Source organism: Chenopodium quinoa, unplaced genomic scaffold (assembly GCF_001683475.1).
Source record: "Chenopodium quinoa cultivar QQ74 unplaced genomic scaffold, ASM168347v1, whole genome shotgun sequence".
Lineage (NCBI taxonomy): Eukaryota > Viridiplantae > Streptophyta > Magnoliopsida > Caryophyllales > Amaranthaceae > Chenopodium > Chenopodium quinoa.
The window spans coordinates 1,776,210-1,791,859 of record NW_018744501.1 but is presented as its reverse complement, the minus strand read 5'-3'; the positions used below and the strand labels follow the sequence as shown (position 1 = coordinate 1,791,859).

The 15,650-nt window shown below is 37.9% G+C and overlaps 1 protein-coding gene across 1 annotated transcript in view; it reads right to left on the bottom strand.

The window, feature by feature from the left end:
* LOC110697928 overlaps positions 1-10,250 on the bottom strand; it is a 29,660-nt gene extending 19,410 nt beyond the window's left edge. The window contains exon 1 of the mRNA XM_021875332.1: positions 10,020-10,250. Within this exon, the coding sequence (XP_021731024.1) occupies positions 10,020-10,250 (231 nt within the window). The remainder of the gene's footprint in view (positions 1-10,019) is intronic.
* Between the last annotated feature and the right edge of the window lie 5,400 nt (positions 10,251-15,650).

The window sequence follows — 15,650 nt, the reverse complement described above, 5'->3', positions numbered from 1 at the left end:
CAAAGCTTTTCTCTCTCTCTTAATTCTTTTCTTAGCCTAGCCTAAACACGTCCTAACACACATCCTTGATACTATTTCTCTAATCAAACACCAGACCTCCATCACGAGCTTCAAATACTCCTAGCCAATCTCGAAGTTGCCTTCGACCTCGACATGAAAGGTTGATAGATCTGAGGGTTTGGTCCCAAATCTATATTTCTATTCTTATTTGGTTTATTTGATTTAATCTTTCTTAAATTTTACTAACGTGTGTATTGTTTTGATATAAAGAGATACGAGGCATCAAAGTAAGTAATTCGATTACTTGATTGATAGAAATCATTCTTAGAATATTATATTAATTCCTAGTATCATGTTAGGATGTTGATTTTGATTCCTAGTATCATGTTTAGGATAATGCTTTGATTATGTTTTTTTGTTAGTGACATGCTAGGATCTGTTATTAATTTGTTTAGTATCATGCCTAGGATCTTGCTAATCATCATGTTTTGATGGTGTTATTATGATGATAATTGTTATGTCAATAATTATGTTTCTTGATTATTCATAATTCATTGTTATTGCTTGATCACGCCCCTTCTTGCAAGTTTGAAGGGAATTTGTACTTGAATTCACGCCTAATAAGATAATTAATAATTTGCTTTAGGTTAATATGATTTTAATTCAAGTGATTAACAATAATAAATTAATTTTTGCATTAATAATCAACCAACGTAGATTAAACATGTTTAGGATTAAATTGATGTATGTATGTTGATCGGAAAGCGTACATGAATATCATAAGAATTAAGTAGAGGCCGATTTTGGGCGGGTTCAATCTCTTTTAGGTTGGATTCATACTATCATCCCTGAATATCGAGTCATGGTTCCGGACTACTATGGAGTTAGCGAACTCCGTGTTCGTGAATGGGGTGTAACCTTCAAACCCGTGAACGGTTTACAAGTTCCTAAAACATGTTAGCGACTCTTTTATCTCTAACTTCCTTCCCTTTGGACGTCACCATACCTAAAAGCATGATCACAGTGGGGTTCAAAGTTGAGTTTGGAAAATTCGCTACAGTTTTTTGGCAACCCCACTGAGGAGGATTTCTAATTTTGATTCCTAAAATTTATTTTGGCAATTAATTTAGAATGAGTGGATGAGACTTGAAAGATTCCAGATATTCATGTACGTTATTTTGATTAACATTGTGGCATAAGCATAAAAAGATACGCATTGGAAAGAACATCCGTAATGCGTCAAAAACATAGGATTTTTACACGTAGGAAAATCTGGAAATATCTTTCACAACTAAAATCGAATAAACAGTGCAAAAAACCGGAAAAAATATCGAATTCCAAAATTGTCGCGACGGGCTGGAACTGTTGCGAGACGGCAGCGACTGTCACCAAACAACAGCTTTATCGCGGTGCGATAGAGTTATCGCTGCGCGACAATCTCTGTTTTCTCGCGCCAAGTTCTTGCGACATTGCGCCAAGTTCTTCTTTCGCATTTTGACCAATTCTAATACTGTTTTGACGATTTTACTTCCTTATTGAGTTTTTTCGACTTTTTTGAAACCATATGTGTTCTATATATGGTCTTAGCCCCTGGGAATTCACGCTTCATCCACCCTAATGAACGCTCCGTGCAACAATGGGTGCATCTGAGTTCGTGAATTCACCAAACCATGGAAGCAAGTTTAACTTGCGGAGTCCCATCCATCATGCCAACCCTTCTAAATTAAGGCTTCTGCGCGATGCATCCGGACTCATAACTATGGACCCTCTTGGAAACCATAATCCTTGACCTTAGTGAACTAGAGCCATGGTTAGGTTGCAAATTCATTGCATCATATTGTGACTATTTGACTACTTGTGCATCTATTACTTGTGCATACCTTACTTGTGATTAAATTAACCCTTTTTGTTAACTCGTTTTGTTTGTAAATAAAATCTTAACGAACTAACCAAGGAATAAAAAATGACTTTCCTTAATTAATTGGTTAATTAATATAAACTTATGAAGTCTAAACGTACTTGACTTAGTAAGACTATAGGCTTAAACCTTCGAAAGGACCACCAAAAACAAATTAGATTGATGTTCCACTATTTGGTGCGAAAATTTGGTTTGTGCCGCAGAACGCCAGGTTTATCACGCCGCAGCAACCATGTCGCACCACGACAGTTCCATCGCCACGCGATGGTTCGATTTTTTTCCTTTCCGAGTCTTCATGTCAAGTCTAATTTCCATAATTCCTATTTAATGTATAAACGAGGTCTTAACTTAGTCTTTGCTTGAGTCTAATCGAACAATTAGTCCCATAGTCATCATACGAGTCTTTCACATGTCACTTTCACTCACGAGTCATCGCACACACTTTGTACGTACTTTTTTCACACCATGACCATGTCTTAGGTCCATGCATGAGTCGTACTTTCAGTCATTTGAGTTGAAGGTCCATTACATTCCCAGATTTCCCATATCATTCCACAAATAAATTATTTCTCTTTACATCACATTCCATACATTACATACCGCACACTTTCCTTCTTAAACACTTTCCACATTCACATATCTTACCATAAATACACCTTCCTTCACATACTTTCCTCATACATGCTTTCCCCATACATATCATCCTCGCTCATACACTATGATCTTTCGAGAATTACCTCATCTATGCATGTTGAATTGAGTTCGAGTCATGTGATTGACAAAGATGAAACACAAAACCCAAGGTGGGTTTGAACAACAAGATTTCATGATTCTTTTCTTATTCTTGATTTCTCTTTCCCTCAATAAAGTCTAGCATAGGAACCCCCAATCATCTAACTTAGATTTTACTTCATGAGTTTGATTTTTTTTTTCCCTTTTTCCATTTATAATAAAATGAGCATTTTATTTCTTTGCATATGATCATTGCATTGCATCTCAAAAAAAAAAAAAAAATCCACGCCGAGCTAAGAACAAGGTATGCCAATGATTTAAGGCACCCTTAATAGCCACATCAGATCACCCTTACCCCTTTCTTGATAGAACACTTTAAGCCTCGTCTAACGATTGGCCTTTCTTTTTTCAACCCTCATCTACCTAACCTCGGGATGGGACGGTGTGCAACTTATGCAATTTTTCAAAGCTAAGTAAAAAAGCTTGAGTGATTTTTACCAAAATTTTAAAACGTTTAAAAAGCAATAAAAGTGTACAAAAGGGCAAGTGTTCTAATGTCTTTGATATGAACACGTCTTGGATTGTGTCTCTTATCGAGTGCTCGGCACCGTGCCTGAGAAACATGAATGCTAAAGTGAGTGATAGACCGCATGATCGGGATTGCCCACACTTATCCATACAAAGACTCAAAAACAAATCTCAAATGCAAAAACAGAAAAAGAGTTCAAAAATGAGAAACCTCAAGCATACAAATACCAAGATTCAAATTCAAGGTTGCACACCTTGGGGGCTTATTTTGGGTCTTGAGCCTTGATCTTATCTTCTTCAACCTTTAGCCTAACTTACAACCCTTGAAAGACCTTCTTGAGGTATACACTCACTTGTGAGAGGTTCGGCTAGAGCTACATTCACCCTAATTCCTAACGGATACGTAGGAAACCTCACATCATTGGGGTGCGGCCATAATAAAAATGCATTCACTCATATTCACATTCATGCATGATCATATCAAGAGATCTCCAATGCTCATCCCTATCCATATAGAGCTAGACTTGGGGGCTTGATCCCTATTTCATTGTCCTACCCAGCCTAAGAGTCAACATCATTTGACTCTTCTCAAAATATTTTTCCACACCCTTAGCCTTTGCAGCCTAACATTAGTGTCATTTTCACACACATCACACATACATAGCTAAATAATCCTTCCCTTAGGAACCCTTTGTCATGAAATCTCGATAAAACCCTAAAGCATGCCTTGTCATCTTAGATCACTCATTATCATAATCGTCATCGAATCATAAAGTATGAAGTACACTTAGCCTCCGCGCCTAAGTTACCTAAATACTTTCATTATCGAGTCATCAATAGGGATAGTCTAGGATGCTACAATCCTTGCACCATGAGATACAACATCAACGCATACACTTGATTAATCTCACTCAACATGCACCATCTCTTGCTTGATTCATCTTGAGGAAGTTCGAAAACTTCACCCCTTTTGCTTTTCACCTATCTCCTACCTCTTTTCCTTTTCACGTCTTTCTTTTTCAGGAGAAATTCGGTACCCTCCATAAAACTGACAGAAAAATTTTGTTTTTCTGCATTCTCAAGTTGCACGAGCACAATCACAACATAATATACATACAAGTCATGCACAAGCATTGAATCATATCGTGTCACCACGTCAAGTTGAGTTTACACACACGAGTCATGCACATTGAGTCCACCAAGCCTTGAGTTAACCTTGAGCCAATCAACCATAATGAGTTGAGTACACCAAGCCTTGGGTCAACCTCAAAAAAGCTATAAATACGAGAAAAGTCCTATAGTAAAAAAATATAAATGTAGGTACACTAAGTTCTTGACGGATGAGTGACCTTCACAAGAGATTTGAGGCAATTTGATTGAGCAAAAAGGCACAAGCAACAGCAACAAAGCCAAACGAACAGAGAAAGTTCAAAAGCTCTGACCCAATTCCAGCGCGTCGCGACAGAACTGTCGCGATGCGATAAACACTGCCATACCACGATAGTCTTGTTGCCGCGCGATGAAACCTGATATGGCGCGTCGGACTTGAATTCCTACAGATCGATTTTCTTGACGACAATTATCTACTTAAACCTCGTGACGAGCAATCGATTCTTTCCAAAGCAGACAATTATGCATTTGAGCCTCTTGATGAGCTTTTAAGCCTTTTGAGTATTGTGATGAGCGACAAATGATTTGATTTGATTAGTAGTCAGCCCGATTAGAACTTGATTGATGATCGGCCTGATAACGATCACATTTTGATCACACATTGAGTGAACACTTTTGAAATCATACCTATGACTGATAATCTAACTAATTACAATTTTAATTGATGATCGGCCTGATGACGATCATCTTGTTGATTGATTGAGTACGCCTAAGCATTAGCTCAATACATTTGAGTATTGATTGAGAACGCCTTAGCATTAGCTAAGCACACTTTAGCACACCTAAGCATTGGTTGAGCACATTTCAGTACACCTAAGCATTGGTTAAGTCCACCTAAGAATTGGTGGAGTACATTGATTGAGCAGTGATTGAGCATAATCATAGAGAATTCCTAAGATGGAAGATTTCTATGGAAATCAATTTAAAGCTCGGTAAGACCTTGAGATATGAGGTTTTTATGGTAGATTTTCCAAAGATGAAGGAGATACCACTTCTAGGAGTGAAGGCGAGAAGATTTGAAGATGGCTAAGCATTGCGATCTTCGACAACATTCCCTAAGATGTGGAGGTTGTCTCACTTTGACTTGAAGATGGCTAAGCACTGCGATCTTCGACAAAATTCCCTACCATGTGGAGGTTGTCACTTTGATTTGAAGATGGTTAAGTACTACGATCTTCGACAACTTTCCCTAAGTTTGAGAAGGTTGGTACCTGATTTGAGAAGACGGCTCGAGATGAGGTGGTCTTCAACAGCTTTCCCTAAGATTGAGAAGGTTGTCACCTTATTTGAGAAGACGGCTCGAGCTGAGGTAGTCTTCAACAGCTTTCCCTAAGATTGAGAAGGTTGTCACCTGATTTGAGAAGACAGCTCGAGATAAGGTGGTCTGCGACTGCTTTCCCTAAGATTGAGAAGGTTGTCACCTAATTTGAGAAGACGGCCCGAGATGAGGTGGTCTTCTACTGCTTTCCCTAAGATTGAGAAGTTTGTCACCTGATTTGAGAAGACGGCACGAGATGTGGTGGTTTTCGACAGCATTCTCTAAGATTGAGGAGGTTATTACTTGGTTTGAGAAGATGGCACGAGATGTGGAGATCTTCGACGGCGTTCCCTAAGATTGTGGAGGTTATCAAAAGAAGTTTGATCTGATGAGATGTCACCCGGAGGCGAGTACCCGACGGTGCAAGATACGCGTTTCTTTCCCTTAACTCCTTTATTTGTGGAACTGACGTTTTCTATAGGTATCGGTGTTAAAAAGAATGATTTAGGATCGCATAACGTTTTGAATCATTCTGCGTCCCTATCCTTTTACTTTGACTTTTTGTTTTTGAAACTTATGTTTCTCCAAACTCAGTCAAAGTGGGGGTTTTAGTAGACACCTGATTGTGTCTCCCCAAAAACCAAACCCAATGATGAGTACCTTTCACGTCTTTAATTATCAAGTTAGGTGAAAGAGTTGAAGAGTCTTGTGAGGTTCCCTTTAGCCTTGACCATTTATAACCTTTCCTAATATGTTTTTAACTAAAATCGTTCATTTCGTATCCCTTAAAATCATTCATTTCTTGTCCCTTAAAATCATTCATTTCTTGTCCCTTAAAATCATTCATTTCGTGTCCTCCTTATACAAACGTCCAAACCAGTTTATTTTGGTCCATAGTCCGGGTCCAATTACTATGTAATTGGATGGGGCTTGAAAAGAGTTTTCCAACAATATATTGTAAGCCCAAATCCGAGTTATAACGAAGAAGTTATGGGAAAAATACTAAACTGGGCCTAAATCGAGTCTTACCTACGACCCAATGACCATGTAGAGGGTCCATTAACCACTTAACCTCATTCCTAAACTTATTAGGATTTATTATTAGTTTCTGGAATTCTATAGAAGGTTCTAATTTATCTTGTTTTTGAAAATATAAAGATTTAAGGATTTTACATCGGATTAAACACTTGTATTTTAATAATTTTAATTCCGATAAAATTAGAATACGTACGGATATTCAATTAACCCAATTTGATTAGAAGTCGGATTCCGTACGGATTCTATCTTCTAAAAATATCGCTGAGCGATAAGCCTATCGCGCTGCGATAGAAATATCACGTCGCGATAGCGCCTGTTTGACTCCGAGTCGGATTCTGACTCTTTTCTGATCCTTCGACCTCTTTTTTCCCTATAAATAAAGGTTGTTTTCCTCCGTTTTCATTCACCAACAATCATCATCTAATTCCCTCTCTAAGCTAAAAGCTTTTCTCTCTCTTTCTTGATTTCTTAGCCTAGCCTAAACACATCCCACACCTTCTCTGTATCATACACCATACTTCCTTCACAAGCCTTGAATACTCCAAGCCAATCTCGGAGTTGCCTTCGATCTCGACGTAAAAGGTTGATAGTTCTAAGGGTATGGTCCCAAATCCCTAATTCAATTCTTATTTATTTGGTATATTTGTTTAATCTTTCTTGAAGTTACTAACGTGAGTATTGTTTTGATAGAAAGAGGTGTGAGGCATCAAAGTGAGTAGATCTATTATCCTTATTCCTTTGATATAGAAATCATGCTTAGAATATTATTTTAATTCCTAGTGTCATGTTAAGATGTCTTTATGATTTCTAGTATCATGTTAGGATGTCTTTATGATTTCTAGTATCAAGTTAGGATGCTTTTATGATTCCTCGTATCATGTGTAGGGTGTTAATTACTATTTCTAATATCATGTTCCTAGTATCATGTTTAAGGTAACATTTTGATCTTTATTGTTAGCGACATGCTAGGCTTTGTTATTAATCCGTTTAGTATCATGTCTAGGATCTTGCTAATATTGTTTTGATGATATTATTATGTTTTGATTATGATGATGATTTGTTGTGTCAATTATACATTGCTTGATTATTCATGCTCATTGTTATTTCTTGATCACGTCCTTTCTTGCAGGTTTAAAGGGAATTTGTACTTGAAATCACACCTAATAAGATAATTAATAATTTGTTTTAATTTAGGTTTAATATGATTTTAATTTCAGTGATCGCCAATAATAGATTTATTTGTGCATTAATAATCAACCAACATAGATTAAATAGGTTTAGGGCTAACTTGTTGGATGTATGTTGATCGTAAAACGCACATGAATATCATAAGAATTAAGTAGAGGTCGATTTAGGGTGGGTTCAATCTCTTTTCGGTTGGATTCATACCATCATCCCCGAATATTCAGTCATGGTTCTAGACCGCTATGGAGTTAGCGATCTCCGTGATCGTACATGGGGTGTAACCTTCACACCCGTGAACGGTTTACAAGTTCCTAAAACTTGTTGGCGACTCTTTTATCTCTAGCTTATTTCCCTTTGGACGCCACCATGCTTAAAAGCATGATCACAGTGGGGCTCAAAGTTGATGTTTGAAATATTCCCTACAGTAGTAGACGGTTTCCCTGACAACTAAGAATCGAACCAAACACGAATATTCCTTCCATCGCCCACTCTCCATTTAACACCATCGAGAATAAGGGATCTCGAACCCCAAATGCTACGCCAAGAGTAGCTAGGATCGTGACCTCTATAAGCTTCAAGGACTGAGCAGTGCTTGAAGTATCGTGCCTCTAGAATAGAATGCACGAGGGAGTTAGGCATTATATGAAGGCACCACATTTGTTTGGTGAGGAGAGCTTGAATAAATACTTTGAGATCTCAAAAACCCATATCCCCCCATAGATTTTGGTTTGCAGAGAGCCTCCCAACTATGCCAATGCATTTTCCTCGTCGCTCCATACGATCCCCACCAAAACCGGGCAAGTAAAGCATGAATCTCATCAATCAATCCTTCTGGGATCTTGAAAATATTCATCATATAAGTCGGGATCGCTTGGGCTACAGCTTTTATAAGCACCTCCTTTCTGGGTCTTGAAAGCAATTTCTCTGTCCAACCTTGGATCTTGTTCCACACTCTTTCTTTCAAACCTGCAAAAATTATCTTCTTTGATTTACCTATGATTGTAGGTAAACCAAGGTACTTTTCATGTATTTCAACCTCCTTAACACCTAGAATATCCTCAATTTCCTTCCTTTGAACAACATTAACACATTTGCTAAAGACTACATCAGTTTTGTTTTGATTAACACTTTGACCAGACACTCTCTCAAATATGCTGATTATGTCAGCTATCACCGAGCATTTACTAACTGTAGCTTTTGCAAATTAAATAAAATGTTGTCATCCGCAAAGAATAAATGTGAAACTCTAGGAGTCCAATTACAAATTCTTGTACATGGATTTTGTTATCATTTGCAGCTTTCGATAACAAAGTAGAAAAAGCATCGACAACAATCAAAAATAGGTAAGGAGATATTGGATCCCCTTGACGGAGACCACGGGTTGGTGTGAATGCTCCAGAGATGCACCCATTAAACTTGGAAGAGATGGACACACTAGACAAGCAATCCATGATTCTTCAGACCCGGTAATCATTGAACCCCATTCTATACATGACCCTTTCCAAAAAAGCCCATTCCACCCTATCGTATGCGTATCTCATATCCAATTTCATAGAAAAAGACCCCTTCTTGCCCTCCCCTTTCTTCTTCATAGCATGAAAAATTTCGAAAGCAACTAGAGCATTGTCTGTAACCAACCTTTTCCGGATAAAAGCACTTTGATTGGGAGATATGAATTTATCCAAAAAAGGCTTTATCTTATTAGCCATTACTTTTGAAATTATTTATATAACACATTACAACAACTTATTGGTCTAAACTCTGTCGTATATTTCATTTTCTCACATTTTGCAACTAAGACCACACAACTTTTGTTAATCTCATGCAAATCCACATTTCCAAACCACAAGTTTTCACAAAATATACAATATCACTACCGACTATATGCTAAAATTTTTGAAAAAAGGCATGCATATCGTCTGGTCCCGTGGCCTTATTCGGATGCATCTAAAATAGGGCATTCTTGATTTCTTGTGCAGCGGGCTCGGCATTGATACTATCATTCATACTATCAGACACGCACCACTTGCTCGATCCCAGCCTAAGCTTGTTCACAATTATTCAGAATTGTTGTAGCAAAAAGAGCAGAAAATTACTTTGCTACAATTTCTTCCAGATCTTTTTTCTTTTCACGCTAATTTCCTTCATTGTAAAACAAGCCCCCTATGCTATTGTAGTGCATTCTCATACTTGCTTTCTGGTGGAAAAAGTCGTGTTCTTGTCACCATCACGCATCTCATTAGCTCTTGCATGGGCATGCCAGTAGGATTCCTCAAGGCGGTGAAGGTCATTAAGCTCCCGTAAAATTGAATTACATAACTCCAGTATAACCGCATCAGGAAACTTACTCTGCGATTCTTTTAATTTTCCTCTGCTACCCCTATTTTCATCTTCAGCACATCGAAGGTTTTTGCTCCCCATGAGGACAAATCATTAGTACAGCGAGCCAATTTAGTTAGGGTCTTCTCAGCAACATTATTTTTCCAAGCTTCCTCAACAACTTTCCCGTATTCATCATTAAATTAGACTACCAAAGCGCCTCAAACTTGAATTGTTTTTCCTCCTTCCATCCTCTCGATGATCACTGGCAGTAGGAAGAATAGGAGCGTTGTCGGACTGATATATCGGGAAATGTTTCACCTCATAGTATGGGAAAAGTGAACAATAGTTATTGTCACCCAAAAATCGATCAAGTCTTTCCCGGATGTATATAGAAAGGTCAGTCCCCCTTTTCCAAGTGAAAATTCTACCTCAAAAGCCCAAGTCATGGAGTTCACAATCATCAATTGCACCCCTAAAAGCATCCATTAAGCTCTATCTTCTCATTTAACCACCCTCTTTTTCATTGATACTCACTACCTCATTGAAAACCCCAAACATCACACACGGCAAGTGATTGCAAGCTTTGATTTGAGCCATAAGAGCCCAAGTACGAACTTTATTCTCCTATTCCAGCCAACCATAGATACCAACCGCTCTCCACTTTGGGACATCATTGTGAGCACATACATCCACAATGAAGTGATGTAAGTATGAGACCATTCTTGCGTTTATATTTCTCCACCAAAACCCGATACCACCGGAATTACCAGTACTACTCAAGCAAACCCCACTTACAAAGCCACACATATTTCTAATTCTCTCCAAACTACTTGCATCGATCATTGTCTCCATAAGGAAGACAATATTTGGCCTTTTGCTCCAACACTAATCCCGGAGGGTCTTACTCGTCCATGAATTGCCAATTCCATGGACGTTCCAACTTAGGATTTTCATTTTTGTTCGAGGGTATGCTTTGCTCCACAACCCTCTAGTTAATTTATGTTGTCACTACTTCTCTTCGTTTTCTTTTCAATGCCTTGCACATCCAAACAGAAAGCCTGTACTTCCTCTTCACCTCTACTCTTCTTCTTCTTCCCCACCACATTGACAATAACAGTGCTTTCCTCCACCTCATCCTCACCCATCATCACGTCTCTCCCCTCTTTAAACCAAATTCGTCGTTCCTTATTTTTTGGAGCAGCAGTATTACCAGCCGAGAACAAGTATAACTGGTTTTGATCTCCAGGATCCTTCAAACTATGAGCATGGGGAACACCATCAGGTTCAGAATTATGTGTTGTACTAGTAACTATGTCCTGTTGTTTTGGTATATTGTTCACAAGAGAGTGTCTTGCTTTGATTAACTTCCCACTTCCTCAGAATATCGATTCATTCTCACCCGTCTCCTTATATTCCTTGTCAAAAGTCACAAATTCATGTTTTTTGCAACCTGGTTCATGTGTTCTTTTGAAATTCCCACACCACCAGACTTCCTTGTTACAAAGAGTTTAGGAGCCTTTGACATGGGACTAAGGTTAGACCTTAGGACGTCCTTTTTGGTTACCTGCAATGGGGAGGAAACTCTTATCATCATAAAGGCGCTTAGGGGATGCTTCTCTATTTTGATTGTCACTATCTTTCTCGCCATGTCCCAGCATACCACACACATAGCACAACAATGGTAAATTCTCATAAGCAACACAAAACCGATCTTTCATGCCTCCCCTCATCTTTAACTCCACCCACTTCTTTATTGGCTTACGCAAATCAACAAGAATCGAATGCGCGACGATTTATTCACCCCTCTCTGAAAGATTTATCAAGCTTGATAAAAGTACCTAATTTATTTTCAAGAGTCCTAGCGTTTTCCTCATTCCCTTTTCCCTTGAAAATACACTCTGACCCAAAAAGGAACAGAATGCAATGGTGTTTCTGATGGCTTAATGTCCCCTTAGATATCATTCAAACAATTGTGTGTCTATCAAAATGCCACGGTTGTTCATCCCAAACCCTCTCCTTGTCCCTCCAATGATGAAATTGGAAAAGGAAAACATTCTTATCGATTACAACTCGTTTCGAAACTGTATTTAGGGTTCCATAGTTTCTTCATCATATTAATCAGAGCATTTATATTCACATTTCTCTCAGTTCAGACCCTTCCCATTAATCCAAGCGAAGCCGTAGCATCCTCATCTTCCTCATCATCAACAAACCATACAATTTCTTCATGATCGTCTTCGTTTTTCCAAGACTTATTCATTAACTCCTTCCTTTACAGGAATAATATTCGAACAAGCTAAAGGTGTAGCCATAGATTGAGAACAGAAAAACCTCGAAGATTCGAGATTAAACCTTGAACAAAGGAGGACAAACTAGCCAAAAGAGCTAGACGGAACACCCTCCCAAGGAAAACCTAGAGGGATACAAAGTGCTTAATTAACTTATATATAATAATACTTACGATCTATTTCAGTTTAATTTTAATATGATTTTTAATTTTAAACTTCTTTTTAAAAGAAAAAATTCCAACATTTCTTATGTACAAAATAAATTATAACTTCAAATTTCAATAAATATCTTATAAGTTTGTTATGGAGTATTTTTTATATAATGAAATTTGTTTTAAAAGGTAATTTAAAATGAGATCCATTTAGCATTATTTAAATCAATTAATAGTATAAAGTTCACAACCGATTGTTATATTGTACTTCATAATTTTCTTAAAGATTGTTGGAGATATTATTAAATTAAATCAAGATCCGCCAAAATTTGAAATTTTTTTAGGGAAATTAGTCGTACATATTTCAAATTCATATCAACCTCCCACTTAGCTACTATTTAGGCAGTCGTATTACCCACCTGTGAAAAATGAGTACAATTAAAAACATTAAACACAACTTATCCTGGAAATATCATAAAATAACATGAAAATAGGTGCAACTCTAAACTGATTTCTTTTAATGACTCTAACCATGCTACCATATTTATATGCATAAGTATTCTAAATTCATATCTATATTTTATTTAGCTACCTTATAGACTGTCGTATTACCCGTCGGTCAAACATGAGTAGAGATAGAGAGAGAGGCCACTTAAGAAAATCAGGCCAACCAATTAGGAAAACACAATTATCTTAAGAAGAGACTTACTCAAATGCTATATAGAGAGTGAGTGCGAGAGAGGGAGAGAGAGAGGGAGGGGAGAGAAATATCACTTAAGATTGAAAATCGAGCAACTAGCTTAGGAAAAGGTTTAAAAATTTTGAACCACTTAAGCTAATTACGTTTTCTTAAGCTAATTTATGAAGAAAGATCACTAAAGAGAGAGATCACTTACGAAAGATCACTTGAGAGAGAGAAAGAGAGAGATCACATAAAAAAGATCACTTGAGAGAGGGAGGGGGGGAGAGAGAGAGAGAGAGAAAGACCACTAAAGAAACATCATTTGAGAGAGACTACTTTGAAAAGATCACTTAACAAAAAAAACGGATACCACTTAAAAATATCAGTTAAGAAAATAAGAGAAATTAGCTTTGGAAAAAGAGTTATTGAAATGTTAGAAAGAGAGATAGAACACTTTAAAAAGATAACTTAAGAATAAAAATCACTCAAGAAAAAGAAAATTGCTCAAGAAGAAATATCACTTAAGAAAAATTACTTAAGCCACTTAAGAAAATCAAGAGATCACTTAAGAAAATTAGGGCAATTAGCCTAGGAGATAAATTAAGGAGATTAGCTTAAGAAAGGGAGAGGAAGAAAGAGTGAATAAGAGAGACCACATAAGAAATATCACTTAATAAAACTAGGGAATTTTTTTTTTTTTTTGACAATAGCAAAGGAAACTAAAACAAAACCTACAACAAATTCAGAAGGTTAGTCCGACATTTTCTAGCAATGTCGTTCGCCTTTTGGACTTGATCCCGCTGTACCTTCAAAATAGAGCACCTTTGAAAAGATGCCCCCAATACTCTTAACTCCTTAAGTAACCAAGATATCAAAATATCCTTACCATGATTCCCTTGTAAGTTGGTCAAAAGACCAATCGAGTCAGATAAAACAAGAATTCTTTGTTTACCTTTCGCTCAAGCCCATTTCATTGCCTCTAGGCAAGCCCAAGCTTCACATTGAATGGCTGAAGCGGCCACTCCATGCTTTCCACCCTCGTCCATTGCATTGCCCTGTTGAATACTCTTAACTGCCCAACCTATCCCTGCCCTTCTAGTCTTCTTATCCCAGGAGCCATCGGCTTCCATAGTGAAATCATCATAACCACTTTCATCCTTTCCCAAGTGCACGTGATAAAACCCCGGAGGAAAAGTCGGATTTTCCCGGTCAGAAACCTCCAAATCCGGTGTTGGACTTGCTTGAAGATTAAAAATTTCATGATCATTCATGGCAAGGTTAATAAATTCCCTTACTGAACTTATCGTTTCTGTAGAACCCTTGAAACATCTAGCATTCCTAGATTTTCAAAGTCCCCACAGTGTTGCAATAAACACGGTGCAACGATTGCTATGCTTACCATCCTGCTATTAAACAGCAGGATATAGTGTTGGATCCATCTTTTCAATGAGTTGAACCCAGGAAAGTCAGGGCAAATAGTTAGGGAGCCATTCTCCCAAACTTCCTTTGCCAGAGTACAGAACCTGAAGAGGTGTTGGCTGTCTTCCAAGCCTACCCCACAATGATCACAGATTGCGTCCACTTGTATTCCCCTTCTAGCCAGATTATCTTGAACTGCAATACCATCATGAAAAAGTCTCCAAAGGAACAACTTCCATTTTGGCTGAATGTTCAATCTCCAGACCAGCTTTACAAACTCATGATCTCTTGCTAGAAAAGTGGATCCTTCTAATGCCAAATCCTTTGAAAGATAGTAGTACCCAGTTTTAACAGTGTACCTCCCAGACTGATGATAATTCCAATAGAGGAAATCTTCTTCCTCTGAGGAAGTTCCATGGACAGGATCTCCTTAGCACTATTCTAGTGGAAACATTCCCTTACTTTCCCCGCATCCCAAGTTTGAGTCTCCCTGTTGATAAAGTCCTTTACTCTCTAATTCGCAATTGCCCTAAGAGTTTGACCTGACTTTATTGAAGGAATTTTTCCATTCGCCCGGGGCATACTAATTGCTCTAATGTTATTTCCATTCCCTACCTTCCATGCAAACCTGTTCTTGAAGACCTCGGTGACTTTTTGGAGACTTAACCTTCCCATTGAAAGGTTCCCTTTTCTTTTCCTTATATTCGTACAAGCAAAACTACATATTCCACACGGTTGGAAGCCATTGTGAATTCTCGATAGTAGCAATTGAGGGTTCAAGTGCATTCTTGTTGCTTGTTTAAATAGGAGAGCCTCGTTGAGCATCGAGAAACCTCTAATTCCCAGGCCTCCCATGCTCTTAGGAATTTGGGTGATATTCCTGTTTACCCAATGTAGCCCCTTAGCTCCCTTTCCAGCCCACCAAAACCTAGTGATTAATGCATCGATCTTGTTTGCA